This window comes from Danaus plexippus, chromosome 8 (assembly GCF_018135715.1).
Source record: "Danaus plexippus chromosome 8, MEX_DaPlex, whole genome shotgun sequence".
NCBI lineage: Eukaryota > Metazoa > Arthropoda > Insecta > Lepidoptera > Nymphalidae > Danaus > Danaus plexippus.
This window is the reverse complement of record NC_083542.1, coordinates 4,155,076-4,171,959: the sequence shown is the minus strand read 5'-3', so window position 1 is coordinate 4,171,959 and position 16,884 is coordinate 4,155,076. Positions and strand designations below refer to the sequence as shown.

The 16,884-nt window shown below is 31.6% G+C and overlaps 1 protein-coding gene across 1 annotated transcript; it reads right to left on the bottom strand.

Moving 5' to 3' along the window:
- Positions 1-278: 278 nt before the first annotated feature.
- Positions 279-9,105, bottom strand: LOC116774252 (tudor domain-containing protein 1). The gene is made up of 16 exons (XM_032666912.2): positions 8,948-9,105; positions 8,750-8,870; positions 8,545-8,674; positions 8,194-8,475; positions 7,553-7,682; positions 7,159-7,303; positions 6,314-6,448; positions 5,619-5,713; positions 5,432-5,535; positions 5,084-5,190; positions 4,360-4,471; positions 3,637-3,777; positions 2,928-3,043; positions 2,319-2,420; positions 1,918-2,126; positions 279-1,524 (listed from the first exon to the last, which is right to left on the bottom strand). Coding segments are annotated over exons 1-16 (2,079 nt in total). The 5' UTR covers positions 8,950-9,105; the 3' UTR covers positions 279-1,376.
- Between the last annotated feature and the right edge of the window lie 7,779 nt (positions 9,106-16,884).

The following is a 16,884-nucleotide window of genomic DNA, read 5'->3' as shown; positions in this document are numbered from 1 at the left end:
TTTGTGTAAATTTAATAAATTAGCGGTGGAATTGTATCAATGTTATTTTTTAAAAAGTCAATTCTTACCTTGTTTCTAAGAATATGTATATATGTGTATATGTATATATTGGTATCCCACAACTTAGATGAATAAGGTATATATATGATATAAGATTTTAATTCTTTACTGACTATTGCATCATTATATATTTTTTACTTCAGTAAGGACTAAGGCGCTGACAAAACAATATGTCATCCTGCAAAGGCATACTTATTATCAAATAAAATGAACATATATTTTATACATTTGCTTTTATTTTATTTAACGATATTCATTGACTGAAATCGAACGAAATCTTATTTAAAGGCAAACTAGGAATATATGAGGAACATATTTTTCACTTCCACGTTATTTCGCATGTGACAAGGTCACAGATATTTTCAAAGCATATTTAATGAAACAAAACTAAATATCTTAATATTGAACTCAAACAAAACATATCACAGTCGTTTGAGAAAGCACTCGAGTCTTAAGCGATCACATGCACTTATTGCACCTACAAAATATTGCTTTATAAAGCCGAACTTTTGTTCAATCGTCTATTAACAAATAACGGGCCCCTACCACGAGTATTGTCACACAAAACACGTTCCACTTTAACATTCATATATAATGATAGTATCATGTGTGGAGAAGAGACTTATGAATTAACTCTTATGTATCTGTTTAATTTGTTAATGCAGACTCGTGGTAGGGATAGTTTTATGCTTATATAAACACTTTTATCAAATAGCACTGTTCCAGATATAGGAAGTCTACTGAGATCGACTCACGATAAAAATTAATAGATATATAGTAATGAATTATGTATGATAGACAAAAAACACGTTTTGAGAGACACTTGTATGGTGGAAATAAAACTGTTTTTAACACACTTGAATTTCTATATAACTAAGACATCTCCAGACTTTGATTTGATATACACTGATTACATAATCTATTCTGTATTTAAAGTTACTAATTTTATTTTGTAAAGATTTACTAATAATTTGTAGATTTCATTTGCTTTTAAACTAAACTTTCAAAGTAATTCCAGGCTATATCATCAGTCCACATATAACTAACTATTGTAAATTTTAACTTTTAAGATTCTTTTATCTTTCATACATAAAAACAATTTGCTCGTCCCACGTATCTATAAGGACTTCCCAGTTAAACGTTCTGCGTTACAATATATATATATATATGTACATATATATATATATATTTTATTTTCTTCTCACATATAATCATTACATGTACATGAATGATAAACTGAAAACTGTCCGTGCTTAGTTTATCAATGCCAACACGTGGTAAAGATTCATGTAATACTCGTATCGCTACACAACATGTTATGGTACGACGATCTGCGTGCGGCCGGTGTCGGATATGACGTCATAGTGTTCGAGCTTCACGTAACCTCCGGCCGCCATGAGCTCGCCGATGCTCTGATCCTTATCATCAAACAGTTCCACTGTTATTTCGTCGTAATCCCGAGCTCTGTTAAAAAAATCTGTTATAAGACTTTGAAGACTGGACCGTTATAATATACTTTATGTAGGTATTAATTTATACAAATATTTCTCATAAAATAAAGCTTAATGCTGAGATGCGCTCTGTACCGGCTGTTGGATGTGGGAAAAAAAGGTTTTAAGCTGGGCAAAAATATAACCTATGTGGGGTAATGTTAATATTGTTTAGTTTGAGATGTGATATGTATATTTCCATGAAACTCTAGAAACCAATTGAAAAATAATAGACTAAAATTTTGAGACAGAGACGGGTGGCGCGAAGCAATAGGAATAGTTACATCTTTCATTATTAATTTACACTAACATTTGGCAGCGACTTTGCCCGTTTTTAGTATTTATATGTATATTAGTGTCATCTCACATGACATGAGCCCGTAGTGTCCTGTCGTTGATGAGTGTGGTGAGCTGATTCCTAGCGGCCGCCCAGTGTCGGGAGTCGCTGGTGGTGGACAGCACCCCGGCCAGGGCGCAGCGACAGGCCTGCGCCTCTAGCGCCCAGTAACGAGGCTCCAGCACACGGATCGCGTCCTCCTTCACCCACACTACGTTACCGTAGTCTATATACATCACCTGTTTACAGAATATTTATTTCTTAATATACTGCAAGTTATATGACGATCAGCGTCACAGCTCTTATGGAAACATCATTAAGGGCGGACTTGAGTTAACAACAACATATATATATATTTTAAAAAGGCAGTTTGATTAGTGTGTAGGGTGAGGAGAAGGTTTAATAGTGCTATAATATATATAATCTGTTACCTCTACATTTTGGTCAGCTCGTGTGGAAGACACCACTCTCGCTCGGTACCACATATCGTCCAGGTACAACGCTGCCACCAGCTCGCCAGGCGCTGGCACTATCTGTTTAAATATAGACTTTATTACAACGACATGAGGTTTAAAATTGTATATTAAGTTATTGAACGTAGCATAGTGCTCCGTGTTGTGTGCAACTACGATACACTATAAGAGAACATAAAATCTGTGAAAGGAATATTTTTGGAATTAAAATACAAAATAATTAAAAGTTTAATGATAAATTTATTTATTAATATTATCTATTATATTACTAGTTTTTGTTTCCGTCTTCGTCTGCATCGTCTTCGATATTGCATATACAAAGGAATAATTTCTCCATATTTAAAAAAAAAAACAATATATTAATCAGCTGTCAGCGACATCTATCGACTGTCAAGCGACGTCATACTACATACAACTGATAACGTGATGAGGGGAGGAACATATATAGCATGTGTGTAATCCGAATGTGTAAGATATTTTACTAGAAAGTTTAATTAAAATTGGTTCATTATATTCTAAGCCGAAGAGAAACAATTAATTTAATGTAGTATTTGATATGTTAATGACCTTGAGTTGTTTGTAGGACATGCGGGCGGCGTTACTGTTCATGTCAGTGACCAGCTCCTCCAGGCTCCTCGGAGGCAGCACAACGCCGAAACTGGGAGGACCTGGACACTTGACCTCTGGAATATACACGACGGAAATATTATTAAAGATGTTTTTATCATATGCACTATAGTTGTTTGTACAATATTATTAGCAGTGTAGGGATAATATTGAAAAGTTGCGCAATTGAAGTTTGAGCGAGCTTAAGCTCAGCTTTTTTGTACTGCGTAGGGTTAGTATTGCGATTTTTTTTAGTTCACTTTTCGAGCGGTTGTGATCAGTTCAGTCACGTGAATGGTTTGTCAATCTTATTGCTTAATATTATTGAACGATTGGATTAAAAGAGGGTGTTCAATATTATTGCACAATAAAAATATTGTGCAAAATTATTGTACATGTATTGGCCGCCTTAGCTGTCTTGGCTTTGATAGCATCGCGGAGAGAACTAAATCTGCATATATACACGGGTTTTATTATTAACATATATATAGATTAAACATTTTAAATAAAAGCTGTATCAGAGGAGAGGAGCTTCAACAGTGCCTGGGACTTGCGACCCAGGTGTAGGTTTAAGGGGTTCCCACTTAACGCGCGTTAAACGCTCACCTCCACCGTCCAAGCTCCTCTCTCTATCTCGTAAAAGGCTTTAATTTAATACGTAAGCACTGACGTTTCTCGTCCACAATGTGTACGTAGAAGCGGTCAAAGTGCGCGACGTGCGTGACCTTGACCTTCAGCCACGCGTCAGGGGCGGGGAGCGGCAGCGGCCGGTACTTGGCCACCACTGGCACCTGATCTAGCGTCCAGCCATCTAGGATATATAATAACAGCTCATATATTTCCATCGCAGCTTCATATAGTAACGCCACACCGTCAAGAGGTCTTATGGGACATTCTGTTACTAGGTGCGGACGGTGTGAGTGGGGAGGGGTATTAGAAACTTTGTGAGGACACAACTTAAAATTTAAAAAACTAACGCGTAAGTTATATGAGGATATATATATATTTTTTTTATATTATCTCTGACCTAACGCCTAAATAATAAAGCGCGCTGATAATTGATACTAAAATTATCAAGACTTCATATTGAGGCTCTGAGTTTGTTTGAGTGACCTCGCAAGCGTCGGCACAAAGTTTGAAAATGTGTGACGTCACATCAAGAGGGAGGGGATTCCGAAAATGTAAAAACCTGCGACAAGGAGGTGAAAAAAGTCTTAAAATTCTTCAAAATCGTGTGAAAACTTTATGAATGGACCATAAATAGTTTTAAATTAAGATCGGCTTTTGTTTAACCAAATGTCCAATAAAAATATATGAAAATGAAAAAGTGTAGCTACATAACCAGGCACGTTGTTAGTGCGAGTCATATTGGACAGGTGCATTTCTTGTATACCTGGATGTTTGACTACATGTTTCTTCGTACACCTGGAACCCTTAAAGCAGGTCCTGTCCGCTCCTCCCTTGTAGTGCTTGCAGATGTCTATTTCATCACGGTTGCGATAACCCTGAAAATTTACGTTATTTAACATAGTAAGAACTGTTACTGTGCTAGCGAATGATTGAATGAAAGAATAATTGACTGAACGAATGAATTAATTATTTTTAAAACGTATATGGTGACCATTAATGAGATAATCAACTTTTTGATATACTGTGGTTGGTTTCAGCTCGTACAATAAACAAATATTATAAGTTATGTTCTCTCTAGGAACTATTGGGATTAGAAACCGAAACTGAAGGGATGAAAAAAAGTTTTCCGAATCTTCCTATTGTCAAACAAGATTCATCCGCAATAGACATTTCTCCTCCTATGAGGATATACTGACCAGTCAAGAGACTATACAGGGTGTTCTATTTTATTAATTTAAGCTCCAACATCACAATATTCTAGTTATTATAAATTACACTGATACTTAAAAATCGATTATTAAAGAATAACCAAATACTAAGTCAGCTAATTTAGTTAATTATTAGTTATTATTTTTTTTTTATTCTGAATAGTATTTCAGGCCTATGTATGAATTGAATCATATTTACAGATCAGTTATTTTATTTTTGTATGTCTATGTAATTCAATTATTTATATTTTTCTGAAAGAACCAATTATATTATTATACCGTAACAGCTTCGAGAGGGTCCTCGTATTCGGGACAGTTTGCTATATCGAAGTCAGACTCATCAAACCCATCGACCTCAGACCCACATCCTCGAGAGGTTTTATCATCTACAAACACATAATGGTAACATTATATATAATAATGAGACAAAATGTATATACAATTAAGAATAGTACCAAGTTAATCAGTACATTTAAAACAACTGATATGTTATGCCTCAGTATAACATATCAGTTGTTTTAAATGTAAAGTTTTAAAAAATTCTCAACTTTTTAGTCACGGAAGTCACTTTAAGATGTGACAGATTCATATCCAGATTGTGTTAATAAAAATCAGTGATGTAATCACCTGTTAAAGCCAAGCTCTGCTTGAGGATCATGTCGTTGAGAATCTCATGGACTGGTGATGTATCGGACTTAACGATCACATACACCCCCAGTGATTCCGATGTGCTGTGAACATGTTGTATATTAAATTTCAATACATATAGCTTGTATATAATGTACGGAATAATCTATTTCTCTTATATACTAACTTATCATCAACCTTAATCTTGCATGTCTTCCCGATGTACTTCTTCAGATTTCCCTCTATCAGATCTTCATAGCTATCGAGTGCATCTGAAACTGGCTGAACACACACACATATATATAATCATATAATTATAAAATAAATATTACTAAAGTGTTGTACTACATTTAAAATATATATCATTCCCTATATATAAAATTACATTCAAAGTGCAAGTTTAAAAATGTTTGTTTGTGTAAAATGTTAATCTCCAGAACCGCTACACCGATTTTGAGTCATTGACAATCACTTTGAAAACTTATGAAACAACTTCAAAAAGGAGAAAATTCTCAGGTTAAGTAGTAAAGTCGAACGAGGTACGATTGTCAAAAATGTATTTTTAGCCGACAGTAGATTGTACTGAGGTAGTTTGTCACCAAGTTTAATATGAGGGAAACGCCACAGACAACAACTAGCATAAAATAACAACATTTTTATTTTATTCAAAATTTACAAGTGCATGTTTGTTATTATGTTACTCAAAATTTGCATTCCGTGATGAATGAAATTTTATTTTGTTTCAAATAAAAAAATGATTTGTTATATAAAAGACTCGCTTTACATGGAAAATCTATATTGTTTCTATATGTGTACTAGCCATATTGCATTGCACAAAGTCGGGATGGGTGATTTGTATTATATAGAGTTATAACAGCATACCCCCGCTAGATGGCAGCACCGTGCATGTGGTGGTGTGCTAGCAAACTGCGGCAGCAGAGGCTGAAGCGATGAAGACTGAACCCGGCGAGTCTCACCTGTGTCCACCAGGAACACCTCCGCCATACTCATGTCGTCCTAGTACATAAACATATATGTATTAGATATAGCAAAGAAAGCTATATATATATATATATATATATATATATATATATAAATAGTTCTACATGTAACTGATTATTTATGATTAGGATGTTGTAAAGATGACGAGGTGAGAATCATTGATATCAATTTGTATTGACAAGTATTTAAGGTTTTCAATATACACTGTGATACCAATATTGTCTATAGTGTCTTACTGATCTGGTTATAAGTCAGTCAAAATAAGAAATTCAATGGTAGATGTTAAGAAAATATCTTTTAGTTTAAGATCATAACATCCAATTGTTTGTTGAAGTGAAACTTCTCATACTTCCAACAAGATTGCGTTGAACGTTTAACGCTCGGGGGGATGGGGGGGGGGGGGGGATAAAAAGAGACAGAGCGAGAGGGAAGGCGCATGCGGACAATCGATTGTGACTTGTAAGTAATGTTAATAAAGTTTGTATTAAATAAACACAAAAAAATCCTCAAAAAACAATTCCTACTCCTTCATATTGTCATTCTAACATTACGTAATTCCACTTCAGGACTCCACATACACAAAATTTTTCTAATTTTTAAATAACAAAAAATATAGCCAAATAATCAATTTAATGAGAACATTGTATTTATTCTTTGACTTCAATGATAAATTATTGGTAATAAATTTTAGTAAAGCAAGTAATTTTTATAACTGTCACACTAACCTCACTCAGTCTAATGAACAGTCCTCTATAGAAGCACTCATTGTCTTCGTTGTCATAATATGCGCAGTAGGTTAACTCCCTTACTTGGTCGAGATTTAGCTGCACCGGATGCTCTTTATAGTAACTTGTCATTTCTGTCATCAAACTGGAATCGAATTCATGTATTAAAAGAATTTTTTTGGAATAAAACACGTGAAACTAGTAACAGATCTACCGAAGACATGCTTTTATCATTCATGCTGACATTTAAATAATAATTAATATATTCTAAAATTAAAATAAATTACCGTCTGTTCAATAAATTAAATAACTTAAAAATTATTTATTAAATAACTGTGATATTTCAATAAACTAATTGAATTCCTAATATTAACTTGTTTATAAGTACACTTACTCACAAACCTCCGTCAGGTTATCTGTTATAACCCAGAATGATATGCCGTCTACATGGACTATAACAGCTGGGTAAATGTTGTCCACCTGCAAGATGCTCTGGGCTGGCAGGTTGCATTCACTGCAAGAATCTGAAATAAATATATATGTACACTTTTAAACTTATGTTTAAATTTCTATATATAAAAGTATATTGCGGGTAGGAACTCATATTTATGAGCGATTACACACAAACGGCAGCCTCATTTACTGTGTACAACGCTAGGGTGATTCTATCATGCTGGTTAGCAAATGGAAAAGTAGATCTGTTCGAGACCTCTGGGGGTCTGCAATTTCCCATAGTCTCCATGACAAAGTCCGATGCAGTGACACAAATGTATATCTGAGAAAGCATCTTTCGAGCAAGTAGAGCCTGAGGCAAGAACTAGTGAACAATAAATATGAAATGTATATGAACCTTTAAAAACTAAAAGCAAATGTATTTTTAAATCAAACGAAATGTTTCAAAATCAGGCTAGCCTGTTAAAAATTATGTTACATTAAAAATATATATATGATGAATTGATAGAAATAAAAAGTACATTAATAATAGAAAAAGATGTGTAAAATAAGATATGGCACATTAAATTTAATGAAAATCACCATCTAAGGAGATCTTTTTAATATTTTCTTCAATATCAGATTCGATATTCTTTTCAGATTTTGTTATTGGAACACTCTCCGATGAACAGGAATTGCTTGAAAATGTTATGAGAAGTTGATCCTCCTTTGGCACTCTCTTCTTTTTATGTTTCTCTGGAGCTTTCGAGGTTGAGGGTTTCGGTTCACTGATTGCATCAAGGAGGTTATAACTAACAGATTCTGGTACCATTAAACTAGTTGAGATGTCTTGAACGGGAGTGCTGCTTGGAGTGCTGTTTGAATCTAAATAAAAAATAAATTTACTAAAATATTTATTACAGCATAGTGTCATAACTGTAATGTATTACTTACCAATTTTACTCACAGCTAAATTAAAATCTGTTATGAGATAATTATATTCATCTAATTTCTTCATACAATTGAGAAATCGGTCTTTCAGTTCTGACGGTTCACAATTTAAGTGATCGACGAAGCTTTGGGCCTAAAATTAGGCAAACATCATTAAAACTTTCTAAAATTTATTGACGGTTACCGTAAATAAGTATTTGAAATGTACCTGTGTTTTAAGATTTTCTATTCCATCGATGGCGAGATCGCATTTATCTAGAAAAACTTTTATTCTTTCATCCAATTCCTGCCGGCGGTGCATTGCTAAAGTCGCCAGGTCTACAAAACTCCTAAAAATGTAAAAAATTTAAATTGTTTGAATTTATGTCAGTAAAAATATTTAAGTAAATAATTATCATATCGTTACATCTTGTTTTATTTCTTGTAGTTATTAGGAATTAATAAGTTTCCACTTTATTAAAAACATTATAATAAAATTACAATGTTTATATAAATCTTATTTATTTGTTTTCTTGTCGTCACAACTCACAACTCACAATCACATTTCAGAATTTGACAATTCTAAACGTACAAGAAACACAGTGAGTGTTGACAAGCAGTCCTCTACAGACTACGGTTTAAGAAACAATAAAATTTAAAATCAATTTTTTCAAAGGATATTATTAATTACATTAAAATATTATACCACAATATTACACAATAAAAATAAATTCAATTAAAATATAAGTTTACCCACATTTTCGACATAGTATGCGTTTGAAAAGTATAACTTCCTAATTGATAATTTATGAAAGAGTTAAGTTTTTGTTTTGGCAGCACTTTCAACTATAGAGAAAATATTTAAAAAAATCACGTTGAAATAAAATAAACAGCCCTAACAAGAAGAAATTACTAATTAATGGTGACGTTATTCTAAGGAGAAACGTTATTGCAATTGAATATGCACTATTGCGTAAAAGATGGCGGTAGTACTATCAAGTATATTGTTGGCTTTTCGATAAGAGATGGCACAAGTTGTCCGTAGCGTGTTAAATTTAAAATTTCAAAAATATGAATAAATTATAGGACTTGAACATTTTATCTTATTAAAAGCTATATGTATTTTCATATTAATAAGGAATTTATACTGACATACGAACTTAACGATTATAAAATGATGTATTGCTGAGATTTTTTAGTTATACAAAATATATATGTATTATGAAGGTGCTTATTAACTGACAGATGAAATAAACACTACGTTTCAATTACAGTGACCAGCAAACTAAACAAGACCTATATAATAAATTCAGAAGGGCCCGTTTCGCGCGTTCTAATTGGATTCAGAGGCCCGAGCAACCAATTAGGGAGAGCGAGAGACAGATAACAATATAACTTTTAGTGAATTATATGTATTTAGGTGTTTAAATACTAGCAGCGGTTGCACAATAATATAAACAGAAAAAAATTGCGAGTATAAAAATGAATTTGGCTTGAATACATTGTTTATTATAATATAATTGCGAAATTTTGTAATTGAAACTCATGTGTACCTGAGCATATCTTTATTGCAAATTATTAGCACTGAATATTTTACCCTTTTAGCACGTTTTTCAGTTTATGCGATTTAGGTTCTGAGAGGTGCGATTCTTTAGAGAGGTAATAGATTACACTTATAAAACAAATATGTTGTCTGTCATAGTGTTCGTCACTATGGATGGTTGGTGGGAATTTTTATGTAAAAAATATATGTCTTATTGATATAGACCAAAACTTTTTTTATTTCAATAATAAATTTAAATTCTAAAGTACTCAGTTTCTCAAGAAAACTTACTGTAAACTCTAATCGAATGTGAATCAATATAGATTCCTGTACTCTTACCATAAGTTTGAAAAGTCACGACATTTACGAAACGTTTACCGTTTCTCAATCAATGACTTAATATTAAAACGTTCGAAGACTTGGTACGAAAACTGTTACTGCTCTGTATTGACGACACAAACTTGTATTACTCATACTGAATTGAATTAATGTTAACTAAATTATATATAAACTCTTTATTATAACGTTAACTTAACGTTTTAGTATAGTTACTTTGATTAAGGTCCGTATAAAACGTATTTTGAGATATCAATTGTTTGTTATATATAGAGTATTTGTTTGTAACATATATTGTATTGTTGTCACGACGTATTAGTTACAAGTGGCAGTTTAAATGTCTCGGTTCGTTTTGTTTCGCTGCTCGAGTTATTCTTACCACTGGGCTCGCGGCGTCCCGGCACTGTTATTACAAACCTCGGACGGCGCTTACCTTAATTTGAGATACCTCAGGACAGATACTTAGCTTGATCGATGCTAATAGCTTTTATTGATATATCCTAGGTGTTATAGTTTACTCGCTATTGGCAGTTAGGGCTAGTAAATTGCGTTAATATCTCCATTTCGAGCGTCCGTGAGACTATCAAATTGCTGGTTGTTATGCCATCTGACTTATCTCATGATTCATAGGCATTTGTTATATGTGCATAGGTTGTCGTGTGTGAGATATTATATCTATTACGCTATTTGGAGAATGAGAGTCGAAATCACATTTTTTAGCTGATGTTATAGAAATTTTATTAATTTTTTTATCTATTACAGTATCTACCTATGTGATATATTTACGTATTGATAATAAAATATTTTATTCATTATATATTAAGGTGAAACAAATACGACATTCAAAAGAAAGCCTGACTTCTGATGATATTCATGATTAGATTTGCTTGAATAGAAGTCTAGTTGTACGATGTAAGTGTAGTTGTAAATATTTCATAGTTTATTTGGCGGGTTAAATGCTTGCATTACAGAGCTGATCCAGTCTCTAATTACGATTACAAGGCCTAGAAGATGTAAACCTTAACTCGGAGGCGTCAATCCGCCCCGGAGGAGTGTTTGGACGGGAGAGTCGACTCGCTCGTTACATGACTTAAATAGATTCCAGTTACTTGAATGGAATAAAGCATTTAAGAAAAGATTAACATTAGTAGTGTATAGTCATATGTATTATTTGTGTATTGCAATTTGATCTCATGTAAATATGTAATACAATGATGTCTTAGAATTAAAAGATTTCCGGATGACACTAAACGTGAAACGTCTGTGACTTTGAGATGAATATATCTGCAGGCATTTTCATCTCGTGTGCTCGTGATCACGGTCACTACAAAGCAACCAAAGCGTTTTGATTATGTAGATATAAAATAAAAAAAAAACACGTAGTATATAGAAACCTTAGTTTAATTTTCGACAACTTTTCATCGACCGTGGTCACGAGGAAAAGGGCGACGTAATTTAATTTAATTTCAACTTGTAGTAGGTACACAACTGATGGTATTTATTAAAGAATTTAAAGCATAGTCATACATACAAAGCTTTTAACAAAATAATATGTTTGTAGTGATAAGACGTGTTCGTAGTATAAATACGAAGGCAGCACGGCAAGCGTTGGAGCCTGTAATTAGTGGCTACATCCAGCTGTATAGCCCGTGGCCCGTAATTAAAACATAGTTAGGAAGAAACGCCACAGATTAATGTCTTAATAGAAATATAACACATTACATTAATAAAGGGAATTATCGCTTTCCTTACGCCCAAATGATGGACTGGTTTTTTTTATACTATTTTTTACCGTGTTGCTATTAATATTTAACAAGGGAATGTATTTGTTATTTTATTTATGATTAATATAAATTACGTTTCTAATTTTTTTTTTTTTGTTTTGTTTTTGATTACGTTACGAACTAACGATCTCATTATTATTTCTTGCCTGTTATTTTTTAAGATAATTCGGTTTATAATGAATAACGTATATATATTTTTTAATATTCTCATTAAATTAATATTGATTTATTGTTAAATTTATAAAATTATCTTTTGCAAATATGTTGTTTTAGAAAAATAACTAAGCATTCGATATGAAAGACCTCCATTTTGAAGACATCCATAGACTACGGCTTGTATACCAAGCATACATCACATGGTCGTGTAAATACATATATTAAAGCGAGATATATTTTCATACAACCATTAACCATAGACAACAAGTGTGAACAGGGACAAAGCTCCATCAGGAACAGGTATGAGAAGTCATGTTTTATGTTTCCCAATGACATGTTAATAAACGCTTCAACGACACGCCCCGTCTGCGGACAGCTTTCAGACTCTTGTTTCTGAGTCTAGATTTAAGAAACCCGTGACAATGCATTCCGGTAACAGCTTTCTTTTGAGAATTCTTTCCTTTTAAACTTAGTTTTTGAAGATAACTAGGTTTTTTTTCTTCTTAAGGTTTTTGAATGCCAGTTATAATTTAATGGCTAAAGTGTAATTATGGATATTTTTAAATCGATATTTATATGTCAGAAATATTTTAAAAATATTTAAATTTTTAAGTATTAATTAGTTAAAGGTTTATTTCAAACAAATTACGTACATTAGAATCGTTCAGAGGTTCTTGTATAGTTATATGGACATTTAAATATTTTAAAATGAAAACTGAATTTTAAAACATAATTACTGGTTTCTAACTGATATGAAGTGACGTAATTTTTATAATGTACCGTAATGTATATAGAATAGAATGTCAAAATAAAGTTATTTTAAATTAAAAGTTAGAAGCTTTATTTTATTTTATTTAAAATTATTTTGTACCATAAAATATTGTTAAATGAATACAAAACAAGTAAAAAACAAGATTAATAGATTTTCCGTTGCCATATAATATGAAGTATAATCTGTTGCTTTCACCTTTTATGTCTGTGCCTTCAATTGCTTATTCAAAACTTTATTACTTAGGTGAATAATTCATAAGAGGTCATTATCCGTTTTCATGTGAGGTGCAAAAATATTAACAGGCTCACACACATCACATGTTTGTATGATAACACTTATTCTAGTCTGGCACGGAGGAAGTTTTTTAAGTATTTTTTAAATCATTTTGCATTTAGTTTATAATTTTGTCAAAAACAGCAATTAGATTATGTTTTGAGTTTATAAATGTATATGCGTAATGTATGCTTTCTATTTGATATATTTAATATGTATCAATATGTGATATAAATGTCGGAACCATTGTGTATGCTGTGACAAATAAATAGCCCGCCATTAGCGTCTGTCAGGCGTCCACGAAATTAATATGGGAACCTACAGCAGATTGACAATCATAAGAGGAACTAGCGACTCCATTAGAATACTCAGATGGAGACATACAATTATATTTTAACTTTATATTAAAAAAATAAATTATATATATTTTATTTAACCTTCAGCTTCATTGATATTTAGACTTTTTTTATTGTACATTGGCTTCATCTATACAGAAATTGAGAAATATTATGCCAATGTCAACGTTTTATACAATAATCGAATTAAAAAAAAAATTGGATGCTGAGGGGGTAGAAGGTAGGAGTTGGTATAATGGAATAATGGTGATCTTTTATAGACTAAAAATCTATTTTTACCAATATCTTAATATAGATTTTAAAAATACTTCACTCATTCAGACTGTCAAAATGACAGCTAACTTTGATGTTAACTTACTTTTGGCCAACCTCTGACTATTTTTGTTTAATTGTAATTACATGCAATTTTACGTTTTAACAGATCAATTGCTGACGAAGATCTAACAATTGATTTAAGAAACATGTCATAAAATAAAGAAACTGAATAAAAAATATACTTGGTCTTTATTACATTTAGATTATAGCTAAAACCTAAAATTTTTGCAGTGTTTGAATTCAAATCACAGGGTTTATGATAAAAATAGTCAAAAATATTTGTCATTTTTAACTAGCCATGTAGCTACTGTAATCCAATCATTTATGTAAAAAAAATTTAAGGTGAGATAAAATATTGAATTAATCCGACGACCTTATAAACTCCAGATGTTATAGGAATTCACTAGTTATACACAAATCGAAGTCATAAATAACAAAAAAAATCCCGAGGACCTTAAAATATTAGCGTACCCTATTAGCAGATCGTGAGTGAACGAACATTTGAACGAATGAACGTTCTCACGAACACGGCTTAATGATTCGTTCATTTAACTTTAATGATTCGTTCGCGTGAATGAAATTGATTTGACGGCTGTTTTGACTTTTACGTTGGTGTTATGAGATGTTGACATCTCGTCTTGTTCGATGTAATTGCTTTATTAGCATATCATTACTGACATATTATTAATATGTATAATTTATATATTTACATGCTAATTATTTAATAGCGATCAGGGTTTGTATCTACGAGTATATATATTATAGACAAGTTAGTTATGTGGCTGAATACAGTTAACTTATATACCTATATATAAACAAAAATAATAATAAATCCATTAATCAAAGGCACATTTTAATTATTTTATATTTAAACTAATCATATAATTAATAACTCTCAAAAATTCTCACTTGGGCATGACTTAATAACCGGGTGGAATTCAACCTACAATTAGGTAAGCTGTTAAAACTACATTAACTGCGCATCCAAGTGTATAGTGTTTCATTGTATTTGATCACAAAAAAAAACACAAAAATTACGATTTTCCCTTTAATTGAAATAAAAATTCAATTTCTCTTCTTGCTAAGCTTAGGATAGTTTGGCTTTACTCAGTGTACATAATTAAACAAAAGATTCAGCTTAGGCAGAATTATTTATATTTATTATACAAAAATAAATTAATAATCAGTGTTTTACAAATCATAATACATAATAAATGCCATATAATATATTAAATACTAAAATGTTTGTCGAGAACGATCCCAAACAATTGGTTAATAAAATTAGAATAAAGCCATTGAATGGAATGCTTTAAATTTTCAAATTTGGAACGCCGGCCATCTTCCAAATTGCCGCCATAAATGTGATAATTGGATAATCTCATTGGCCAGTAGCTAACTGAAACCAATTTTACTAGTCATTTAATACAGCTTCTTCTTTTTGCATTTTATGACTAACATATTTTATTATTTCGTTTGGTTAAGTAAAATAAACTTAGTTTTAGGATCATTAAAACGATATTAAGTGCAACTTTCGGCTTTCAAAGAAATAAAAATGTGGAAGTTTCGTTAAAGAAATATCTTATTCTGTTTACGAAAACATTATATTAAATTTTATCTTTATGTATGATCACCTTTATCGCAATATTCTCTATTTTTATAGATTTTTTTTGTTTAACATTTAATAATATTATTTTTTCACATTTTAGATGATGGAAAATATTATATTGAGAGGATATAAACATATTATTCATATAAATATAACAGGGAATAAACTTATTAATATTTTTGTCGAAATCACCGTCAGTTTTAGGCAGTCAATCATTATTAATAAAGTTTTTGTATTTATAATAAACACCTTAAATCTATTCTCGGTTACAGTTAATAAATAATAACTGGCAACAGACAGGCTGAATAAAGCCGAAAGGTTTGAAAAAAAAACGAAGCGTTCGAAATTTAATTTATTCAAAATTGAAACGTCACGGCACACAAAGGCACGCGGACAATGGCGGCGGGAGGCTCGAGTGTTAACACGAAAATTAAATGCTGATATCACAATTAATCAAGCCCCATATTAATAATTGGCTATTCACTACGCGATGTCAAATTATATAGCTCAATTATGTTGCAGGGCGTGTTCCGTTGTGTTTTGAAATTGTTTGGCTTATTTTTTTAATAAAAGAGTTTAATAAAAACGATATTGTTTAACACGTTCTGCTTTTAGTCATATCTAGTATGAATGTAATATAATACTACGAATCGGTCAAAAAAAATAAGAATCTTGCCTCTATCGAAAATAAAATATGTATGTCGAAAAATTAAATCGACAAAAAATATATAAAGTTACGAGGCAAAACTTGTAAGTCCCAAAAAACAATTACAATGTCATTAGTAAGGTGAAGCGTCGTGTTGATGAAGACATTAACTCCGGCTATGAGAAAGTGTGAGCCCGGACCAGTTTAATAAAAACTGATACATTATTAAGTGTTCGTATTTTAATCTACACAAATGTCTTTAATTCGGACGTTCCAAAATCTATTTGTCGATTAGTGGTGTGCTTTGATGATATCGATATATAAATAATTATACATTATGTTTAATATTCATATTTTTTTTAATTGTTAGATTCGTAATCTTACTAGTTATTGAGAATATAATGACAATTTTTTTTGTATCAATTTCACTTAAAATTTAATTTTCAATAAATCTCAATAGTGGAATACTAAATAAGGTCTTATTTAAGATATTATTTAGCAGGTATACCATATTAAATATTTCGACAGATACAACAATATCGATATAATTGATGATCAAATCATAAAATCCGACATC